Source organism: Poecile atricapillus, chromosome 10 (genome assembly GCF_030490865.1).
Source record: "Poecile atricapillus isolate bPoeAtr1 chromosome 10, bPoeAtr1.hap1, whole genome shotgun sequence".
Taxonomy (NCBI): Eukaryota; Metazoa; Chordata; class Aves; order Passeriformes; family Paridae; genus Poecile; species Poecile atricapillus.
Window position 1 is genome coordinate 20,042,558 of NC_081258.1, and position 23,711 is coordinate 20,066,268.

Consider the following 23,711-nt stretch of genomic DNA (forward strand, 5'->3'; position numbering starts at 1 on the left):
CTGATGGTCTTTGGAAATTTGGTGCTGACAGAGTTTAATAGGAAACCAGCTGAGGTGCTTGCACTGCTTAAAAATGAAATTATTCTATTTAGGTTGATGAACTAAACGTGCTCAGAGCACTCAGAGCCTTACATGGTTGAACAGGACTTGGAGAAACCTTCAGCCACCATCTAATAAAGAAATATTCCAGAATGAATTTACCCTTCACTCCTGCATCTGGCACTGCAGCATTTGCACTTCTTAATTTTTTTTTCCAGAAAAATTGTTCAGTGGAATTGGATGGATAAGTGGGTATGGATAACTGGAAATGGATAAATTCAATCCTAAACTCTCCAATTTTGGCTCAGCTCCCAAATCCAGGTGGATTTCCCTGTGTATTTGCTGCAGTTGTTGGTTATTTAAAAATCTCATGACTGCTAAAACTGCTCTTGGATTTTTCTATTCCTTCTTCTTTTAAATGAAGAAGGAATAGAAAAATCAGATTAATACAGGCAACAATTTGAATCTGTCCCATTTCCCTGTCAAGGTTTTTCCCTCTCTGGGAAGTGGATCTGCCTGGGTTGGTTTAATCCCTGTCCAAAGAACCCAAATCACAGCTCATAAAACCACTTTGTGAAGGAATATTGTTAACACAGGCAGCTACTGGAGAATAAATATTATCATAAAAATTCTATAAATATTATAGTTAAAGGCTTGTCCTTTGAAGGGCCTGTCAGGCCTTGAGAGAGAGAAGAAAGAATTAAAATACCCTGGCTCTGATGTGTGGTGCTGCCGTAAAACTGAAGGAGTTTTTGGGTAAAGAACCACTGCAAAGCTGATGATTCAGCAGAGATTGCTGGAATGGATCCCGAGGTTCCAGCACACCCTGGATCCTCTGGCTCTTCTTGTCTGCGGGACTTTCAAAGGCTGCATTTGTCCCTGACAGATGAAAACATCTGGTTTTAAATTGATGACAATGTACACAAGTGAGAGAGGAGCTGCCAGCAAGAGAAACTGCACAGAAATGGGGATTTTGTCCTCCAAAATGTGCTGTTTCACTGCAAGGCTCTTTTGGGAAGCTGCCTTTCCTTAATCCAAGTGTACTTTTGGAAAGACATCTGTGAGCATGTGAATAAAAACTTCATGTCATAAAGATTTCCTTATTGGACTTTGGAGCTTAAAATACTTTGATTTATTGAGATTTTATTTATTTATTTATTTGGTTATAGATGGAATCCCTGTAATAGAACTGTGTTGGTTTTCAGTATGGAATGAGGATAAAATAAAAAACAAGTAGTAAATAGCTCTGCAACCCTGTAAAAGTGTTATATGGCCAATTCTGGGTTAGGAAGGCTTGGATTTCAATCTGCAGGTTTATGTAAAGAAGGAAAACCAAAAGTTTTACCTCAGAAAAATTTTGCATAAAAACAGATTCTCCAGTAACTTCCAAAAGCAAAACATGCTGGGTGTGCAACTTCCTTTGGAGCTGCATTGCCTAAAGAACCTTCAGCAGAACTTTCTAAATTCATGGATTTCCTTCATATTGAATCAGATGTTTTGCAGTTTTTGCAATCCCAACCTTGTGCTGATTATCCATTCTCTCCTTTTCCAGGGAAACCTGCAGATACACCAAGTCCACGTGGGTCAGGACGGGCAGGTAGGAGCAGCACTGAGTTTTCCTTGATACTCATTGGGATAATCTAATTTTAGTGCCTGTTTTAAAGAGTCAAAGCCACTCTGGGGCCTTCCTGGTGAAATAAATAACTCACAAAAGTCTAAAACCTGAGTGAAATATTTCATATTTGGCCCAGCTTGGTTCATCATTCCTGCAAGATGTTTTCTCCCTCTGTTTTCTCCCTCTTTTGGTTTCTTCCCTCTCCAAGGAGGAGCTGGATTGAGGACAGAGTGCACAGGGGGTTCTTGTCTGCTCTCTGTCACCAGATGTGGCCTCAGTCCCCAGGAACCCAACATTTATTGGAGCAGTTTTTTGGTTTTCTTTGATGTTTTATCCTTTTTCATGGCATGGCTGTGCTGAGAGAAGCAGATCTGCTTTTGTTCTTGTTGATGAGAAGGTTTTATGAGGTGATTCTGCAAACACGAGGTGAGGAAAGGCAGCTTTTCCTGGGATGAGGAGTCCCTGAACGTGGAGCTGAGCTCAGGATTCTCAGGATTCCCAGAACTGTTCACATTTGATCTCAGACACACTTGAAATGTTGAATTCTGCTAAAACAGGGCACAAAAATCCTCCTGCAAGAAGCTTCCAGGCCACAGGAACCAGTGTGAGGAATTGTTGGGTTCCTGGTGAAGCTGAATAAACTGGGAGACATAAACTGGGATGGAGGCTCTGCCATCAGCAGGGTTTCCATTGCTGGAAAGTGGCTCATTTTTAGTGGATTAAAAGCCAGGAGCAAGCAAATATTGAAGGGATTTTTAGCTCTGTTCTGCAATAATTACTGAGTCAGAATGTGAGGAATTGTTTGGTTCCTGGTGAATCTGAATAACTTGGGAAACATCTGGGATCCTGCTTGGGATGAAGGCTCTGTCATCAGCAGGGTTTGGAGCTCAGAGGATCCCCCAGCACTTTGAACTTGGCAGGATTTGGATTTAAACAAGAAAATAAATACCTGGAAATGTTTCTTTGCTCAGGGCTGCATTTGCAATTTGGAAAGGTGATTTTTTTTGAGATGTGGTTTTGGTACTTATTGGGTTTTTTCCCTTCTCTATGAAATATCTCTGTCCAAATTACACCTCCTTACAGGACTAATACTGGATGCTTTTATATCTCTCAGAGTGTGGTACGTAGATTAAACTGAATTTATTTGTAATTAAAACCTCACAGCATTATTTTCCTCTTTGCATTATCTATTCCTGTGGAAATTTGTGTGTCTGTGCATGTGTCATAGATGTGAGATAGGGAAGAAAACCATGATTAATTATCTTTTTTGGGATTTAAATCATGTTATCTATCTATCTGTACTATCACTCAGCACAGCAGATTTGGGATAATCTTGCTCCTGCCTCAGTGGTCGTTGGCTGTACACTTGTGGAAATCAGTTTAACATTCAGTTTTTAGGGAATTTTTTTTTAACTAACTGTGCTCTGAGCTCTGCTTTTAAACTTTGGTTAAAGCAGAGGATGAAGTGCTGGGTTTTTGCTTTTTCTTCACACACTCACCTTCATTTTGGTGTGAAAGTGCCTTGAGCATCACCAGCCAGGAACATTCCCAGGAACTCCCAGAAGTATTTGCTGGGAAATGAGTATTTTTTAGTGGGTTAAAAAGCAGGAGCAAGCAGGTATTTAAGGGATTTTTAACATCAATTAATGAAATCTTCACCAGCAGCTGAAACACTGGAGGGGTGAGGAGCACTGAGGGGTGGGGGAGCTCTGCTGGGAGCTCCCAGAACTGCCCAGGAGAAGGAGTTAAACGAGTTTAGCTAAACCCTGCTCGTGGTTTAAGGCTGGGAGCTGGAGCTGATCCCTTCTCCTTGGCACCAGGAGCGGGATGAGAGCAGGGAACGTGTCCTGGGATGAGAGCAAAGCTTCCAGTCAGCTGCTCCAAGAAACTCCTGGGGTTTTCCCCACCTGTCCAGTGTTTTCCAGCCTTTTTTCCTGGATGTTTTGAAGCCTAAATCGCTCTGTCCAGGGACATGGGAATGTGGATAATCAGGAATAACGTGGGGATCCTGTGACTGAGCGTTTTCAGCTGGATAATAAATCGATCCCCGCTAAAAACTGAATCTGAACCTGGCTGCTGAATATTCCCTGGGAATATTTCCCAGTGAAAATTCCTGTTTTCCGTGATTTCCCATGCACAGAGCAGGTGCTGGAGGTTCCCCTGTGCAGGTGAGGTTTGCTGCTGCTGCAGCTTTTCCATCCCAGTTCCAAGTGAAAGGTTCAGAAAGGAGGAAATTGGGAAGTTCCTTCCATGAAATGTTAGCAGGGAAATCTCCGAGGTCTTCAGGCACCGAATCTTTGCTGTTCTGCGGAATTTTGCCACTTGCTGATTGAAACTTTTCCCCCCTCTCTTGTCTCCTCTGTCCTGGTGGTTGCTCTGAGCTCAGATTTTGTTTTTCTGGCATCCCTGTCCATGGAATGAATGAAATCATTCCAGAGGAGCTCTGTCTACCTCCACATGTGTTCTATTAGCTGGAAGTTTCGTATTTCAGTGCACGTTTAATAAAAACCCCAAACTGCAAAAATAATTAAAGCTTCACATTAGCTGAGCCTTGAAACCTCAGAAAAGTGGGATTTTTAATTTTTTTTTTTTTTTTTTTTTTTTTTTTTTTTTGCTGTTTGCATTCTGTCCTTAAGAATTACCAGGAATTTTCACATTTGTCTCCTCTGATTACCTGCCCTGCTTCTTCCCCACCTTCATCCTTTTTTTTTTCTTGAAGTTTTGAAATCCTATGCCTCAGGGATACACCTGAGATATAAAAACCAGGACAATTCCAGGAGTTTCCCATTCCTTAATTCTGGTTTTTTATCCATTCCATGCTATTCACCCTCTCAGGCAGTGTTTCTCCAAATTAGGGATTAATTAAATGGCACCAGGGAAATGGTCTTTAATTATTGCCCGGTTCTTAAATGGAAAAGTCGATATCCTTTAAAATCTGAAACAGGATTGTGTGTATTCAAGGAGAGCCAAGGATTTGTTCTGCTGCAGGAATGAAAAATTCAGGACAATTCCAGCTTTTAATTCACTGTAGGGGAATGGGAAAAAGCAGGAAAATCCAGGATGGCTCTGGCAGGAAAAAGCCAGCGAGTGCAAAGAGCTTTTGTAGGATCTGTCTGGAGAGAAATCTGCAGGATTGTTCCTGCTAACGTTGTTTTTCCAAAGGAAAAGTTGGGATTTGATGTAATTTTATGTAATTGTGGACACAAGTGTGTCCCAGGTGAGTCTGGGATCGAAGGGATGCTCTGGAGAGAGGGAGGGGATCCCATCCCCACACGTTTTCCTGCTGTTTGGTGAGGTTTTGGATGGAGCAGGAATTGCATTTCCTTTTCCTGAACTTTGCCTCTGACAGCTTCAATAATACAATATTATCCAATAGGGAATATATTATCCTAAAACTCAGTATATAATCCCAAACTGAATATATTATCCCAAAAATCAATATTATCAACTTTTCAAATTCAAAGTTTTCCACTCCCAGACCTGTTTATTTCCATGTTTTTATTCCAGTCTGGAGTAGGGATCCATTGTCAGATCCCTTGAGGTAATTTAAACCTCTCAGAATTGAACTTTATTTCATTTACCAGGATGGATAAATATTCTCAGAGTGCTTAGCAGGGACTTCTCCTCCAGATATTAAAATATTATTAAAATATGGATATTTAAATTATCCGAAATAAGGCAAGAACCATCCAATGCGATTTTTAATTTGTTTATAATGCATTTAATTAGAATATTCTAGATTTAAATACACCGAAATCCTTTCTTTGAGTTGCTCAGTCACAAATTAATCCGAGGCAGGAATTTTTTCCCTATCCCTAATCCAGGAGCAGCAGAGGGCAGTAGCATTAAGATGATCCTCAGTTGTTTTCTGAAGGAATGAGAAGGGAATTTGGAGTGGGAGAAATGAGCTGCTCCTTGTAAAGGATCCTTTGGTGAGGACAGGGAAGCTCCCAGTGGAATTTCTGTGCTCCCGGTGCTGCTGTGGAATTCCAAAAGGTTTTCCCCATTCCAGAACATCTCCTGGAATAACAAACATGGAGAAATGGTTGTTAGAAGAGAAAAAAAATTAAATTAAAAACTCAGTGCAGCTCAGCTGGAGCTTAAAAACTTCTTGGTTGGTTTGGGAAAAAAAAATAATTCTTATTTTTAACTGATGTTTCTTCAGGAATTGTAGTGAATTGTCCTAAATTTGCTCCTGGTTTTAGGAGCAAAAAGGAAAAAAATAATTTGGAAACAATTGTGCTTCGTGCAAACTCCCAGAGTATTTATGGAAACTCTATTCATGGATAAAATAAAAGTGTTTAAATACTTAATGATGCTTAAATAAGAAGCATTTTACAGGCAAGATTTTTTTGGGTTTGCTTGAGTATTTTTTTGTGCATCAACTTTTTAATTTGATGCTCATAGAGCTGGGTCCCCACTTTGTCCCTCAGAGTAATTAATGCAAAACACAAAACTCACCATATTTAGTTCTAAAAACTTAATTTTTAGGCAAAGTAGTATTTCAGCAAATGAAAAATGGGGAAATTTTCTTTTGAAGCAGTCCTAAAATTTAGGATTAAAAAAGGCTCGAGGGAAAATTCTCCGAGTTGGTGATCAATGCCATCCAAAAGATCTCCAAGGAAATTAATGTTGTGAGGAAAACAGGAATATTTCTGTTAAATCTGGCTTAAAAATTAAGTGTAGTGAAATATTTTTATATATATATATGTGCATGTAACATAGATTTATGTGTGATTAATTTGTAGTTTCACTGCAAAATTTAAGATGCGTTTGGAGAAAGTTTGCACTTAATTTGGAAGTTTAAAACAGGATCAAACAGTGCCTAGGAGGATTAAAAACTGAGCTCCAGGCTCTGGAAGAGTCCTGAAACAAATTGTGCTCATTTTAAAATAAATTCTTAATTTATTATTATTAATATTAATGTAATCATTAGTAATAACTTAATTATAAACTATAAATTCCTCTACCCCAGCACAAAGGACAGACCTGCAGCGACACCCAACCAAACGAAAAATAGGGAGAAACCTTCAGGAATTTGGATGGGAAAAGACATTTTCTCCAATTACAAAATTCAGATATTAAATTGAAAATGCCATTTTTGCTCCATGACAAAATTTATCCATTTTGGGGGCAAATGAGGGAATGCAGAGGCTGGGCTGGAGCAGAGCTTTTCCCTGGATTTTTCCCTCAGGATTTAGCCATTATTTCAGGCAGCTTTTCCCAATCCCAAATCTCTTTCTCACCTCACAAACCTCTCCTTTTTCTTTGCCTTTCTAATCAAAAGCAGCAAAATGCACAGAGAGGTGACAAAATGAGCTTTTCTTTTCATTTGATATCAAATAGGAATTTATTTTATCCCCCTAAATGACTTTTTTTTTCCATTTGTGAAACGTTCTGGCTGCTGGAAAGAATGACCAGAGGTGATTTGTTAATCTGTTACAGGCAGTTCTTTGATAGTCCCTCAGTTCAGAGCGATCTGTGCTTGTAAAACAAGATTTCTTTAATGAAGCCTTTGGAAAAGGAGAATATTTTCTGCCTATTTTTTGATTTTTCTCCTCAGAGAAGGTGGGTTTGTTCCATTAAAATTCCATTCAAGCAGACAGGAGCATTTATAATGCTCCAAAGAATACCTTCTCTATTTTGGAGTATATTATGTTCTTTATTCACCCAAATCTTGTTTTAATATTGCTGTAAACTTAATAAGAAGAGATGAGATAGGAAGTGATAATCTTTTAAATATAAGGAAAAATCATTTTCTCCACCTTGATAGGAGGCAGAGGTCTAAGCTGCCTCTTATTAGAGCTGTTGGTAATAAAAATCTCTGCTTGTAGACTGGCAGTGCTCACAAAGCTATCGGGGCTCATCTGGAGAAATAATTTCTTTTTTGTTTTGTTTATTTTTTTTTTCTCTCTCTCTCTCTCCTTTCCCTGCTTTTCATTTATGACTTTTCTCATCACGTGATCCCAGCCCTGTCTTGATGCTCCAGGTTTCCCTTCTCCCATCCCTCTGTGCTCTGCTCTCATTTATTTTGGAATATTTGGGATGTCTGGAGCATCCCCTGCCCCACATCCCAAATGCCAGCCCAGGCAGGATTTGGGTGTTTTTAACCTGGAGAAAAGGAGGTCAGGGGAACTCCCCTCTCCCTTCCCACTCCAGGAAGCAGCACGGGGAATCTTGGAGAGTTTGGGCTGTTCCCAGATTTTGGGTGGCAGGGTTCAGTGGGATTTTGGGGTGGTTTGTGGCTTTGGGAATCTGTGATGACTGAAAATGGGAAATGGCTCCTCTTTTTCATCTTCAATCTGCTAAAACACTTGAGTTTTTGCCAACTTCAGGCACCAAACCCATCCCCTTTAAAAATAAAACCCCAGCTGAAGAATCAGTTTCTCAAAGATTCAGTTTTTCAAAGCCAGACCTGTGTGATTTACAGAGATTTTTAACGAGGCACTGTTAACTACAGTGAAATTTGACGGTTGGTTGACTTTTGTTTGTGTTCATAGATTTAATCCTTCACATAGTTCAACTCCACTTCCAGGCCAACTTTCCAGAACCCTTCAAATCTTTTGAACCTGCTGAGCAATAAATAAATTTTATCTACGAAATTCTGATAAACTGAAGAAGTATGATCCAAGATCCTGAATTTGGGATTAGGTTTGCACATCAATTAAAATAAAACCCTACCAGATGAGTACTTTGTTGCTTGATTTAGACATTAAAACCCCCTTCAGCAGCCTGGCTTTAATTCCTGCTCTCAGCTGCTGTTTTAATTATTTTAATAATTATTTCCTTTATTCAATATATTAGGATATATTTATTCAAGGAGGAGCATTTGGAAAGTCTACTTGGAAAACCATCCTCTGTAGCCATTTCTTTGGTGTTCTGTGAGCAGAATTCCTCTTTGTGGAGTGAGGATTTGGAAGGATGAACTTGCTCTGTTTGATTTGATGCAGTCTGCTGGGATTAATTGGCTCCTGCCTGCATCAATTATCCACTCAGAGCTATCAGTTCCTGCCCAGGCTGGAAGCAAAAGCAGAACTGCTTCAGCCACTTTTCCTTTGATACAAACTCTGGGCTCCCACCAGGCCTGACTGAATGAATCTGTTTGAAAAATTGCCTTTATTTTTTTTTTTTTTTTTTTTATATTTTTTAGTATATATTTTTTTTAATAACAACCATTTTTATTCCTAAAATCTGTCACTCTGGAATGTTGCTAAATGTTTGTGTTAAACAGCACAAGTGAGGTCACCAGGAGGAAGTGTTGGGATTATTTCTGGTGGCAGAAGGGAGTTTCCAGTTAACTGGAAATGAGGGATTCATCCCACAGGAATGGCACAGGAGAATTTGGACAAGGGATGGAGTGACAGGTCACAGGCAATGGCTTCAAACTAAGAGGGATAACAGCTTAGATGGGATATTTGGGATAAATTGGCCCTGGCAAAGATGCCCAGAGAAGCTTTGGCTGGCCCTGGATCCCTGGAAGTGCCAGGGTTGGACACTGGGGCAGCCTGGGATGGTGGAAGGTGTCCCTGCCCTGGCAGGAGTGGGAATAATGTGAATTTTAAGGTCTCTTCCAACCCAAACCACCCTGGGATTCTCTGAACTCCAGCCCATCCTGCATTTAGGTCGTGTGGGGTTCATGAGGCACCAAATTCAGCCAGAGGCAAAGGCCAGAGGGTGGAAGGGCTGGGAGGGAAAACATGCTGAGATTTTTAGGGAAAAGTCCTAAAAATGATCAGGAATTCGCAGTGATGGGGACTGTGAGGTTTTTGGTGGTTGAGTTCAGGACATTTGTGAGGCTGGAAGTGTGAGCAGGGAGGAGTTTGTGGAGAGGCTGAGCCACAGGCCCTGGGCAGGAACATCCCTCCAGCCACGGCACCACAACTTCTGGGCTCAGCTTGGATGGGGTCAATCAATTAAAACTTGATTTATAATGGATCAATACATAAAAATCTGTCATCAGAATAAGAGCAGAGAGACCAGGATGGCTCTGGGTGTTGCCTCAGAGCTAGCCTACAAATCAACAGAGAGGAGATTGGAAAGAGAAGATGGATTTTCTCCTGGGATCCTGTGGGGTGAAATCACCCCAGGAACGGCCCCTGAGCCTCTTTCTCTGTCCCAAAAGCAGGACATGAACCCCAAACCCCATTCCTGAATTCCACCAGGACCATTTGTGACACTTTTAGACAAGCCCCAAACTCAGGGAACATCTCTCCTTCTTCCACGGAGATTTTCCAAATTCAAATCATTTGGTGCCCCCTCATTTTGGGTCCTTTTACATTATTTGGAGTAGAGAAAAAGTAGTAGAGGAAATCTGGGATTGTGGATGCTGGAAATCTGGGATTGATGATGCTGGAAATCTGGGATTTGTGTCTGAAATGGACAGATAAAACTGTCCAGGAGTTACTTCCTCCTGTTCTTTTTGAAAATATAATTTTTTGGAGTAGAGAAGTAGCAGCTGAGGAAACTCAGGATTCTGGGTGCTGGAAATCCAGGATTCTTAATGATTCACCTAAAAATGAGCAGATAAAACTGTCCAGGAGTGACTTTCTCCTGTTTTTATAGAAAATATAATTATACAGAACATTTCCCAGGTACTTAAGTTGTAAAATTCTTCATTAGAGATGCTCCATTGTGAAGATTTAATTTAGAGGTTTTTCTTTGAAGTCTTGCTGGGGTTATTTTATTGAATAAATAAAATCCTTTCATTTTTCATGCCTTGTTCATTTTAATGGGAAGACATGGACAGAAGTGGAATCCATTTGGAGTCTGCTGTCAAAGCTGATTTCTTTCAAGCTCTGTCCCTGATCTTTAAAAGAGCAGAGTTTGGTCTGACTGATGACAGTTGGATAATGAAAAAGGAATGACACCCCTCCAGAGCCAGAGCCTTCCAGAGTGAACATTCCATGTTTTTAACAGTTTTAATCTTATTTCCTGTTCCATTTATCAGGCTGAGCCAGATTGTTTTGTAAGTATTTATTGTTAGGTTGTTTTTTTTCCTGACTGAAATATCAAATAGGAAGGGTTTTCCTTTCAGCCTCGTATCTCAGATAAATATAAATTATCAAATTACAACAGTGGGATCCAACTTGCCAGACTTTGTCAATGCTGAGATTTTGACATTCCTCTTTTCACTCCTTAAATGATTGACATCTCCAAGGAAATCTTTGTTTTTATCTCTTCAGAATTTCCTAGGATGAAAAACTCAAATCCTTTTAACTGTGGATTAGTGCATAAGTGTAAGAAAGGGGAAGTAAATTCATAAAGAAAATCACTGATAGTTACATTATTCTCTGGAAGTGCATAAGATCTCTTTAAATCTATTTTGCTTAGATGGGAAAACAGAAATCAGAAGTCGATTTTCCCAGTGATTCTGCATCCATCAGCCCTTAATCCAAACATTTGCAAGCACTGATGATGAAGAAAAGGACTTTAAAAGTCACATTCTTGAGCCATTGGGTTGGGCTTTATTAGCCAGACCTTGATGTCAGTACAAGAAGTGCCATTCCTTGTGAATTTTTTTCTGAATTCATTCAAATGCCAGATGAATTCCAAATGTTGATTTTGTGAGGGATTGTGTTTTCCGTGGCAAGGCAAACATTTTATTAAAATGATAAATGGATTTGTCATCTGTTTGCATTTTGCCTGTAATTATGATTAAAGCAGAAATTGGTGCAAAATGTTGGAGTGAACAAAAAAAAAAATCCCTGGGTTCTTTTTGACCCAGCTGAGTGCAAAAAGCAAAAGCTACAAAAATTCCCAGATATATACATATATATAGATATAGATATATATAATTATTATTATTATTTTTTTTCCTCATTTGGAAAGTTATTTGTTTCAGGGAGAAAAAAACCTGCAATATCATGGAATCACAGAATGGTTTGGGATAAAGGGATTTAAAGATCCAGTTCCACCCATGCCATGGGCAGGGGCACTTCCCATTATTCCAGGTTTTTCCAGCCTGGCCATGGACACTTCCAAGGATGGGACAACCACAACTTCTCTGGGAAGGATTTTACTCCTCATAAGCACTAAAAGTAGGGAAATATGGCAGCAAAAACCACAAAAATAATTTCTTTTTCAATATCCAACCCCAAATAGATCAGAATTAAATTTTCTGTGAGGGGGGGAAAAATGAAAGTAAAATTATTTTCAGCATTCAAAAATAATTAAAAATCCATCTGGCTTCAGAATCATCTTAAAAAAGGAGGAGAGATTTGGGAGCAGCTGCTGGGACATGGATGTGTTTGGCTTCATGCTCCATTAAATTTTATGGCTGATCTGACATTATCTGCAGAGTATCCTGGCAGGAATCGGCCATTCCAGGCTCGTGTTCGGGAGCTGGTGTTGGATTTTCCCCCGAGGAGATGGGATGCAGGTGGGCTCAGGTGTGTGCCCTCCTCAGCTCTGTGGAGCTGCAATGGAAATCCCAGGAAAACAGCAACGCTTCTGGCATTTTGTGACCTATTCCTAGAGAAAATTGCTTTAAAATCCAACTTTTTTTCCCTCATCTCTGCAGTTCTGGGCAGAGGTCTAAGTGTAACAAAGAGGAGAAGTGATGGGAGAATTGCTCCTTTGAAAGGAAAAATATTTGGAGCAAAAAATTCCCATTTTTTTTCTGACCAACTAACAGGTGCTGCATGGAATTAAAAGGAGAGTTTGAGGGAATATTTGGTATCAGGGCTGTGTGTGCTGCTCCAATTAAACAGAAATATTTTGTTGTAATGTTGCAATTAATTAAAAGAGCTCGAGGTTTACACAGAGTGGGATCCTGGAGCATCCCAAGGAATTCACATTCCTCAGCAAGGGAGGTGGTTCTGGCTGGGATATTTTGGAATACAAACAACATTTTCTAAGCACTCAAACCACCAATAGCAGAGTTCAGCCCAGCCCTTATCACAAATCAATAAAAATGATGCTCCCTCCCTTAGGAAATACTGGAAATATGTAACACTTAAATAGATATTTATGGATCTAGAGAGAGAATTTGGAGGGTGAATTCCAAAGAAAAAGCCCAGGGTTTATTTTTGGGGTTGGACTCAGTGCTGACAGGAAGCAAGAGCCTTTGGGTTTGAGAGCTGAGTTTTTTGGATTGACAGAAACCAGTTCTTGGGTTTTGCCCAGATCTTTTTGGGACTCCAGTATTTTATTCTGTGAGAGTATCTTGTTCTGTATTCAAAATTTCAAGTTGGTTTAGAATTATTTTGGTGCTGGAGTTGTTTTACCTGTGGAAAACCAGGAAAAAAATGGATTTTCTGAGCTCAGGATTATCTAGAACTGCCTTGAGAATGAGCTTAAATAAACCCTTCGTTTTTATCCCGTTCTTTGACCTCTCTGAGCTGCTCTTTTGAGGTCAAACCTCAGACTTTCTCCACTTTATTTACAATATTCATCCATATGTTTAATCAGGCCCTGGTTTCTCCCTCAGGAGGATCTTTGGCATCTTTTTTCTTGAGTTGCTCCTGGAAAAATTTGGTTCTTTAAGGATCTTTCTGTGTTGGTTTGGTTCCTCTGCTCTGAGTTCTTTACCCATCAAAGGCTGCCTGGCTCCTGCCTCCCTGCCCTTCCTCCTGGAATTCCTCCTGGAATTCCTGCTGCATTTAGCTGGAAATTCCTGGCCATGCTGGGTTTGGAATCTGCTCGTGCCACTTTTAGGGAACAACTTCCAAAGACCTCACAGCTTTTCATAAATTCACAGGGATTTGGGCAACTCCTCTGTGTGGTGATTCCAGGGAAAACCTTTTATCCCAGAAAGGTTCTGGCACAACACGAGAAATGTGATCTCAAATGATGACCTCATGTAAAAATCACCACGTTGGAAAGAGATCAGTAACCATCAGGATGCCACTGGGATTTTTCCTTCTCATTTTCCGTGTGCTGGTTTGATATTCCCGTGCTGGTGGCGTTCCCATTGAATTATTTGAGCTCATTTTCTTCATCAATATCAGATTTTTCAACATAAATCAGCCCTGTCATGTTCCATAATCAATCCTTCTCCCACAGTTTCACTTGGGAGCAACGTGACAGCTCCAAAATCTTTATTTCAGGAAAAATCTGCATTGTGCCAGCCCCCACCCTCACCTTCCACCAGCAAGGTGAAATATTTGGGGGACAGCACTTTTAAAAGCTGAGTTTTTGGGACAAAATACACAGAATAAAGGTTATTTTGGGTTTTCCTTGTGAAGCCAACTTGGAACAGGAAATACAATTTTTAAAAAAGCCCAGCCCAAATGTGCACTTGTGATTTTTCAAGGATCCAATGGATGGATGAATTCCATGTGGTCCAAGGCAGACAAGGAAAATCAAGGGATATCCTCAGTGGGAAAGCAGAGGATGGAAAACATGGATGGAAGTGAAAATTTGGTATGGGAGAAAGCTGAAACAAGAATGGACTGAGCCCAGCTCCAGGGAATAGGGCTGGGCAGGAATTGCTGCTCTGGACACACTTAAGCCATTTAATTTTCTTTTAACTCTGAAAGAAAAAGGTAACTGGGAAATTGGGTCAAAGAAAGGGGAGCAGTGCTGCGTTCCAGGAGCAGCTGAAATCCCAGGAGATGCATTTTCACCCTCTGAGGCAGGAGGTGTTAAAAGTGGTTGAAATCACAGGAAGTCCTGGGACTGAGCAGAATTCCAGCAGCGTTGTTTCAGTCCTGAAGGGTTTGTTTATTGTTTTGTATTGTGGCAAGAGATGAGGTTGTGATAAGGAACTCATGCAAGAGCCTCAGGAGCAAAATGCTCTTAAAACCATTGGGATTTTTCCAGAACAGGGCACTGGGTTAGGGATAAAACTCTGGCTGCAGCTCCAGAATTGTGGAATGGTTTGGGCTGGAAGAGACCTTAAAATTCATCTCATTGCACCCCTGCCATGGCAGGGATACCTTCCACTATCCCAGGTTGTCCAGTCTGGCTGTGGGCACTTCCAGGGATCCAGAGCAGCCACAGCTTCTCTGGGAATTCCATCCCTACCTCTCCCTACCCTCACAGGGAGGAATTTCTTCCCAATATCCCATCTATCCCTGCATTCTTTCAGTTTAAACCCATCCTGCCATTCCATGCCCTTGTCCAAGTCCCTCTCCAGCTCTCTCAGAGCCCTTTAGGTGCTGGAAGGCTGCTGGGCTCGAGGAGGAATTCCAAATTCTCCAGGAAAAAAGACCTGGAGCCACAAACCACATGGCTCAGAGAGCTGGAGCCGAGCAGAAATAGATTTGTGAAATATTTCGTTTTGTTTAATCCAGCAGCTCTTCCTCCTCACGAGGACAGGAGGGTCACGACAACATCCCCTGAGAGGCACAATTATATTTTTATTTGTGTTTTAATCTCTTTAAACCAGACAGTTTTGTCGGATTCTCATTGGAGCTCAGCTCAAGCCCTGTTGAGTTTCACAGCCTGGTTTTGCTCATGCAGAGCAGCCATGGCCAAGGGACAGCCCAGGGGGACAGTTTGGGCTGCCAGAAAGATTTCTGGACTGGAGTCGTGTTTGTTGGGATCTGTAGTGTTGGGTTAGAAAAATCTCTGTTGAGCCTGAGCAGCGCTGTCACTATTTTGGAAGTGCTCTCAGATGGGAGGAGTGATAAATAATCCTCTGGAATGAGGGTCAGTGCTCTGGGAAGGGCCCCATGGACAAGGCAGGAGGTGCTGTGGACATCTGGCCAAGATGACCAGGTTGGGACACGGGGAAAGGTCTGGAAGCAGAAGGAAAGGGGAATTCTGGAGTAGAGTGAGCCTGGGGCAGAGGAAAGAATGAAAGCAGGAGGAGGAAGGAAGGAGCATTGATTTTCCATGTATTCAAAAGAGGTGTGAAATCTCTTTGGAAAGAATCTGGGTTTAAATTTAAATAAGGGACAAGGAAGAAATCTCCATGGAAGGCAGCAAATCCATGGGTTGGATCTGGAACCCCTCTGGAGAAACACAACAGAGGGTGCAGAAAGGTCACCCTGGAGGTGTAGCTGCCACTCCTGGGCTGTCCTAGACAGGGGAGAGAGGCAGAAGAGATTCCTATGTCTGGATCAGCAGCCAAGGAATGTGAGGGATAAAGATAACTTGTGGGATAATTATAAATCCACAGATTCTTCACCCTGCTCCCCTCAAAGCAATGAAACACAGGAAGCCTCAGGACTGAGACAGGACCAGAATGGTTTAAACTTTCTGCCTTTTTGTGTTTTACCTCAGTGTAATCAGGAGCCAGAGCTCAGGAACTGGGATGTGGAGTGGGTATAAAATCAGGAACTGGGATGTGGAGTGGGTATAAAATCAGGAACTGGGATGTGGAGTGGGTATAAAATCAGGAACTGGGATGGGGAATGGGTAAAAAATCAGGAACTGGGATGTGGAGTGGGTATAAAATCAGGAACTGGGATGTGGAGTGGGTATAAAATCAGGAACTGGGATGGGGAGTGGGTATAAAATCAGGAACTGGGATGTGGAGTGGGTATAAAATCAGGAACTGGGATGGGGAGTGGGTATAAAATCAGGAACTGGGATGGGGAATGGGTAAAAAATCAGGAACTGGGATGTGGAGTGGGTATAAAATAATTGTGCACCAGTGCAGTGAAAAGGAGGAGGGTTTGGCTGTGCTGCTGAGCACTGGCCATGAACTGGTATTGCCAAGGAGAGCAAATGGGTGTTATCCCAGTGGAAGATGGGATTGCTGTTTTGACTGCTGATCCAGGATTCCCAGTGGAACACAGACCTGGGAGACCCTGGATGTTTGCAGACATTCCTGAAGCTTTCACCAAGAGCTCAGTGCAACAAAGAGCAGAGTTAAATTTAGCCCACAACAACCTGATCAAAACCAACTCCACAAAGGCAAAGCTTGTCCAGCTCCAGACCCAGCGTGGCCTCCAGAGCTGCCAGAGCTGCCACAGAGTTGGGGTCTTGTGGAAAATACTTCCAGCTCTTGCAGCAGGAGGCTTGAGGCAGCGGCTCCGCTGCTCTCCAGTGTCAGTGTGAGCTCAGCAGGCCTGGGAATGCCTAAAGATTTTATTTAAGGTAGAAACCCAGGGGTTTTGTGGAATGGTTTGGTTGGAAGGGACCTTAAAATTAATCTCCTTCCACCCCAGCCATGGGCAGGGACACCTTCCACTATCCCAGGCTGCTCCAAGCCCTGTCCAGCCTGGCCTTGGGCACTTCCAGGGATCCAGGGGCAGCCACAGCTGCTCTGGGCACCTGTGCCAGGGCCTGCCCACCCTCACAAGGAACAATTCCTTCCCAATATCCCACCTAACCCTGTGCTCTGGCAGCTTAAATCCACCCTTTCCATGGGGAAATTCCTGCTGCTGTCCAACCTGACCCTCTTGGCCCAGCCTGAGGCCGTTCCCTCTCCTCCTGTCCCTGTTCCCTGGGAGCAGAACCCCTCTCCCCAGATCTCCCTTTTCCCCTCACGGCTCCAGCAGTGGCACAGAACATTTTCCTTGTAGAACAGAAAAAACATAAGCACAAAATGCGCTGTGGATATTGCACTTTGTGTTAACGCCGGGCTTGGAATCTGCTGGAAGCGTTGCTGAGCTGTTGCTGTTGCCTCGGAAGGGGGACGTGATGTGCAGGGCTTGGAACAGCTGGGCTGGAGCCTGGGCAAGGTGCTGGGAAAGGCTTTCCTTCATCATTTCCTTCATCATGGAGCCAGCTGGAAAGGACAGCCCGGCCCAGCCTTGCTCCAGCAGCGGTGTCAGCACCGAGGGAACACAAAACCACCACACGAGGCCCAACTCCTTCCACGTTCCCCTTGAGCCGATCTTTTAATTCAGGAGAACCACCTGTGTTACCCTGCCCGCCTCTCCTCAGGAGCAGGAGATGACACTTGTGCAGAACTTCAGCTCTTGTTTCTCCACACTGAGGAGATCAAGCTGCTGGGAAATATTTCCCTGTGTTTTGTGTCAATTAACACTGGGAGGTTGCTTTCCGAGGAGCCCGGGACAGCCTTTATCTCCTGCATCTCCGGGGCCCTGTTTGTGCATCAATATTTGTCAGGAATTCTCATCCCGACAGCCCAGGCATTATCTCTGGAGCAGATTTTATTCATTAGGCCCAGAAGTGCTGGAGGATTTCACAAGAGAGTAAACAAAGGCGGGTTTGTGGTGGAGCATTGGATCCACGTTCCTGTCAGTCCTGCGGCTTCTCATTCCCGCGGCTCATTGGAGCGGGCAGGGTGAGGATGGGAGATACCACAAATTTCTCAGCATTTCAGCCCGGCCAGTGTGAATCATTCCTTTCTTGGAATAACTTTAATGGAAAACCAGGATCCGACCTGATGAGAAAAACGTGCGAAAAAACCTTTTCTTCCTTTTTTGCCTTGTTGAAATGTGTTTTTTTTTCCAGACTATGTTTATCTGTGAGCACTTTGAGAAAGCTTTGAAATTTCGGAGTTGTAACATTTGTGGAATTAGAGCATTTGGAGGAGGTTTTTTTCTTAAGGAGCAGCAAAGTTTCAGCCAATTAGAAAAGAAAATTATTTGTGTCTGGGATAGTTTGCTTAAGATTTTAAACAATTTCTGCGGCTTATGGAGGGTTAGGAAGTGGTTGGATTTCCTTCTGAAGAGATAGAACATCCTTTTTAATATATTTCACAGCAATATCAGATGTTAAAAACATAAGAGGGTTTCTAGCTGAGCAGTGCACTCAGTAATTCCCTGATTTTGCATGAAGCACTGGATTGTATTCCCTCACATCTTCCTCAGTTTCTCTGTCATTCCTTGGATGTTTTCTCTTGATGATTTCAGAACACTGAACAAGTGAAAAACACGAGTTTTTCACCAGTTCAGGGAAGATCAATTTAGTGACTCCCATTTGTAAGAGAAATATTGATGCACTTTGTTATTTTAGGACTTGGATTTATGGTTCTTGGGGATGGAATCCATTCCTTAATGCCATATAATCCGTGGAGTGTTGGTCACGAAGCCAAAATTTGCTTCTGTTGCCACTGCAAAGTGTAACTTGAGAAAAAGTCCCTTCGCTGATGGTCTGAGAGAGAACAGCCACCAAAACTGGTCACAAGAACAGAATAAAGTTAATACGTGATATTTTATCAGTTTAAAAGCTGAGTCAGTCCAAAAATGTATATATAAAACATGAAGCCAGCCAACATGCAGCCTATGGCAGGGAGTGAGGGTTTAGTTTGGATTTTAGGAAAATTTCCATATGGAAAAGGTTGTAAAACAGCTTCTGTGGGCAACCCCAGGCAGTGGCAAATTCCCCATCCCTGGAAGTGTGGAAAAAACATGGATGTGGCACTTGGGACTGGGTTAGTGGTGCTGGGTGATGGTTGATCTTTTCCAGTCTTAACAATTCCATGATTCCCTGATTATTGTCCTTGAATTTATTTTGCCAGGTGGGATTCATTCTGGCAATTTGAAGGAATTTGGGGACAAAACTGATATTTTATAGGAAAATTGAAATGATAACATTTCTGACTCTGGAAAGGACCTTGATGCTGCTCTGTCCCAAATTTCTGGACTTCTCTGGTGCTTTGAGTTTGGTGATATGACCCTGTTAATAATCAGGAGATTTTTCATCTGAATTCCACTTTTGAGTGAGGTTTTTTTCTCTCTGAGTGTCCAGAACCAGTTTCTAACTCCACAGGATTATCCATGGATTTTATGCAGCAGTGAAAAGGAGGTTGTCCTGTGCCAGCTGAGTTCCAGGGAAGCACAAATGGGATTTTTCCCCCTCTTGCATTTTTTGTGGGAATTTCCTGTGGCTCCCAGATTTTTTGGCCTCTGGGGTTGCCCAGTGCAAATCCCACTGTAGACAAACCTTGGGAATGGTTTCCCTGCACTGTCCCATTTTTAGGGCACTTTGAGCTGCCTAGAAAACATCAGGGAATATCCTATGTAGGAATTCATAAAGACCAAAGAAAACAGAGCAAAAATTCCGTTTGATTTACAGGTTTACAATGCTTTTCCCCACACAATCTTTTACTCCTCCGTGTCAGGCACTTGAGACAAAAATCTTGTCTTTGCTGATGAGACTTGGCCAAAAGTCAGCTGGAAAACTCTGCTATTTATCCATTGAGGAAGCAGCTTTTACAAACTTTCCTGAAGGAATTCAGCTAAGTGTTTTCTTTAAATGAATATATTTCCAGAGCCACGTTGTTACAACATCTCGGGCTTCTGGAGCCGCTCCTTCCAGCTCCTTGAAGATCTTCAGCAATTAGGCTGCACTGATAAAGCCAGGGGGGCTTATCTTGTCTCTTCTTTTAGCTCAGAGGAAATAATTTGTGCATTTTATCAAGGATAAGAGGTGGGAAGTGTGAAATCTGATCCCACTCCTGCCACTTGGTGACCCGGAGGAAATTGGTTCCCCACAGTATTTCAGCCCTGCCTGTGTGATAGGTGCTGCTGGGCTCATTTTCCAGGGAATTCTGCAGCTCCTCGAGGATTTCCAACCAATCCCAACCTTTTCAGTGAGCTCCCTGTGTATCACTTTGACTGAAATAAACTAAAAAATGAGGTTATCTGCGGCTTACAATGACTGTGAAATCTTTCTGCTGGAAATCAGTGTGTCCCACTTGTTTGGAAAGATTTTCCCTTCCATTATTCATTACAGGGGCCTTAAAATTATACTCCAGTGACAAAGCCTCTATGTATTTTTAGACAATTGGCATCCAATTCTGGCTGACCTAGAATGTTTCTTTGATGACAATGCCTGTGATCCAGCTGGGTTTGCTGAATGGTTGCATAAACAAAGGCAGATAGTAAAATGTGGGAAAGAAAAGGCTATTTTTATTATATTAGAGACTGTCCAGCCAGCTCCAGGCCCAATTCTAAATGTCATATCTGTAGCACTACGCTTCAACTTAATGCCCTGATCATCTCCAGAATATCTCTGGGATTTTATCATTATTGGATTGCAGGGTTAGGAGGAGGCTAGGAGGAAAAAAGTTCAGAGTAGAGGTGATCCACAGAAAAAGATAATCAGTTTGGTATCTGGCCTTTTCCTTCCTGAAGAATGTAGGTTAAATACATGGAACTGGGAGGGAAAGTCTGAGCTTGATGTTTTCTCCAGTCCCATTTATTCATCATGTTTCATTGCAACAGCTTCATTTTTAATGGATAATAACGCTGCCCGTGGGCAAAGAATTCCAGGTAGGAAAATAAACAGAAGTCTCATTTGAACTCAAATCATGGAATCACAGAACAGTTTGGGTTGGGAGGGATATTAAAATTAAGAAATAATTTAAAAAAGGCTCCCATTCTACCTTCCACTGTCCCAGGTGGCTCCAAGCTCTGTCCAGGCTTGGGCACTGCCAGGGATCCAGGGGCAGCCACAGCTGAAGGTGTCAGAGGGAAAAATTTGGCCACAATTCAAATTCCAGTGTCAATTTAGGGGAAATTTCTGTGTTAATGAGACTTAAGACCAAGTGGCAGAGATCTTCCTTCCGTGGATTTACATTTAAGTTCCACATTATAAATAATAGTACTGGAATTCTGATTAGATATTCTAATATTCCAGGCCTGGCCTCTCAATTGTCAGGGTTAACCTCGGGCCAAGGAAAACCATTGCTGCCACTGGAAGAAGCAATGGCACAGCCCAGGAGTTCCTGCAGGAATATCAAAAGCAGGAAAATCAGTTGGTTCCACAGATTTTTACATGTCTGGACATGTTTTTAGCATGGGTGCATTCCCCAGAAGTGCCCCAGCTTTTAACCGTGACCCATCAGTGGAGATTTATTTCTACCCCATAAAACAATGAGGGCACCCAACAATGCTCTGCAGGAGCATCCTAAAATCAGAATGATCCTGTTTGTCTTGGACTGGGAGCTTTGCAGGATTTATTTAGGAGCCTTTTTGTTTATCTGTTAAAAACGGCCTTTCAGTCCATGCTAAGCTTGATGGCTTCGGTGTAATTTTCCATGGTTCAGGCTCGCTGAAGTAATAAATAAAATGTAATAAGAATAAATTATAAATATTTATAAGGCTATTTTCGGCTTTTATGAGGTTCTTAGGATTTTGAATTTAATATCCCAGCCAAGGCTGCACTCAGAGCTCTTCTCTTTCACATCCAAATGCCTGCTCAGGGTTTTGCAGCCGGATGGAGTTTGGCTGCCAAAGCTTCACCTGTGGGGATGCCAAGGAAAGCATCCAGTGGGACAGAGCAAACACGGGCAGCAAATCCACCATGCACCCCGAGTTCACCTCCCCCCAGCCCCTTCCAGCTCCCATCCTCCTGCCCTTGACTCTCCAGAACTCACTCCCACGGACTTGGACACCACCAGGTGTGTCAGAAAAGGTTTTCTGCAAAATATCGGGGAGAAAAAGGGGGAAAAAAAAAAAAAGGCAAAAATAATTGTAAGAAAAGTTGTTTTTAGAAATTATTTTCTGTGCTTGCATTTTAATCACAAATAATTCTGCTTTAACCAATATTTTCTCTGTTTTTCTTTTAAATTTGGGCTCGATTTAGATGGAAAAACATGTGGGGGTCAGTGCTAAAAGAGCACTCAACACAATCTTCGTTTTGGCTTAATTGAATGACCCGGTCTTTGCAGCCCTTCTCTTGAAGAAGTTGATTACATTCACTGTTAATTAGCAATAAACAGATGGTTTGGGACAAGTGGTTTTAGGTCAGGAGCAGCCTTGGTGAGACACGAGGCAGGTCCTGGTTGGAATGAGCTGAACTTTAAGGTCCCAAAGCCAAACCATTCTGTAATTCCATGAGATTTGGGGTGATGGATCCCAGCAGAGCTCCCACCTCTCCCTCAAAGATTCCATGAGTGGAAAAAAGGGAGAAGCCTCGTGCTCCAGAATTCTCCTGGAAAAAAGAGATGGCTGGAGTTGAGTCCATCATTAAACCCCAAATCTAACAAACAGCTGATTTTTCATGTTAACCTTTATTTGGGGAAAATAACATCCCACAGCCTACGTGGAAAAAAAAAAAAGAACCATTGGCAATACCATTATTAAAGCTGATTTTTGCAAGGCTTCAATGAATTCCTGCCAAAGAAGAGAGCAGGTTGGATGCTTTTTAGTGTTAAGAAATGGGAAAATAACAAATGTTTCCCTGATCCCTGAAGTAATTCGTTCTCTGGGTAACATTCTTCATTGATAACTCCATTTTTTATTTTGAAGAATGATCCCAAACCAAGCCAGAAGTTAATAGATGAAAGGAAATTTGCAGAAATACCCTATTGAATACATGGTCTCTGTTAGGATTTGTCTGTTTATTAATATTGTGCATAAAAGTTTTTAAACCCATGTGGGTGGAAATAGGATTTTAGTGTAATGGTAAAATCCATGGGCTTACATAAAAATACTCTCTAATTTACTACCAGGATTTTACTGGTGTGTCTAAGATGAAGTATTTTAAAAGAGAAATTTTCTTTTCTTGATGTCAAACAGATGTGTTAAAAATAAATTGATTTTAATTTTTTTTTATGTGGATTTTACTGATAAAAGGGATTTTTTTTTCCCATGAATTGAACTTTGTGATTTTATCTGACATAGATACTTGTCAAACATGGGGGTTATGGGCTTTGAAAAAATGTTATTTAGATATTTCTGCAAGAAATAATAATATAAAAGAGGAAAGAAATATTTTTATTCAACTTGATGCCGTTTTTCTAATTTTTTTCTCTTTTAGAGAGTGATTAGAAAATTAGATTTTCCCCTGTAGCCACTTTGCAAGGAGAGTCCTCTTGGTGTAACAGCTTTGAACACTGCAAGTTTAAATCTTTAAAGTCTCAGTTGTGTGGGAGCTGTGTTTCCAGCTGGGTCTGCTTTATTTCAGTGACAATGTTTAGCTCTGCTTAGCAATGCAGGGAGAAATATGGATTTGGAAGGAACAGCCTGAAAATTTGAGCAGCAGATAGAGAATTGCCGTGAAGAGGGTGCTCACATTTCAGGGGGAATGTTCAGGATGAGCCATTTTAGAGTGAGGAATCCTCCTTACACTTAGTTTAGCTCCTGCATCACACCCTGAGATAGTGGAGAGCATGAAAGGGGTAAGAATTTCTTTTTAAATATTTAATAATTGTGGTTTAGTCTCAGTTCTCCCAGTTGATTTTTGCTGCGGGGACAATAAATGCATCTAGCAGGCTCTGAAATCCATATTAGCAGTTTTTAATAGC

The 23,711-nt window shown here is 41.8% G+C and overlaps 1 protein-coding gene across 1 annotated transcript in view; it reads left to right on the forward strand.

The window, feature by feature from the left end:
* The window catches only part of BANP (BTG3 associated nuclear protein), a 109,638-nt gene that overhangs the window by 55,261 nt on the left and 30,666 nt on the right, over positions 1–23,711 (forward strand). Inside the window, exon 11 of the mRNA XM_058846033.1 lies at positions 1,592–1,636. Coding sequence (XP_058702016.1) covers positions 1,592–1,636 — 45 coding nt within the window. The remainder of the gene's footprint in view (positions 1–1,591; positions 1,637–23,711) is intronic.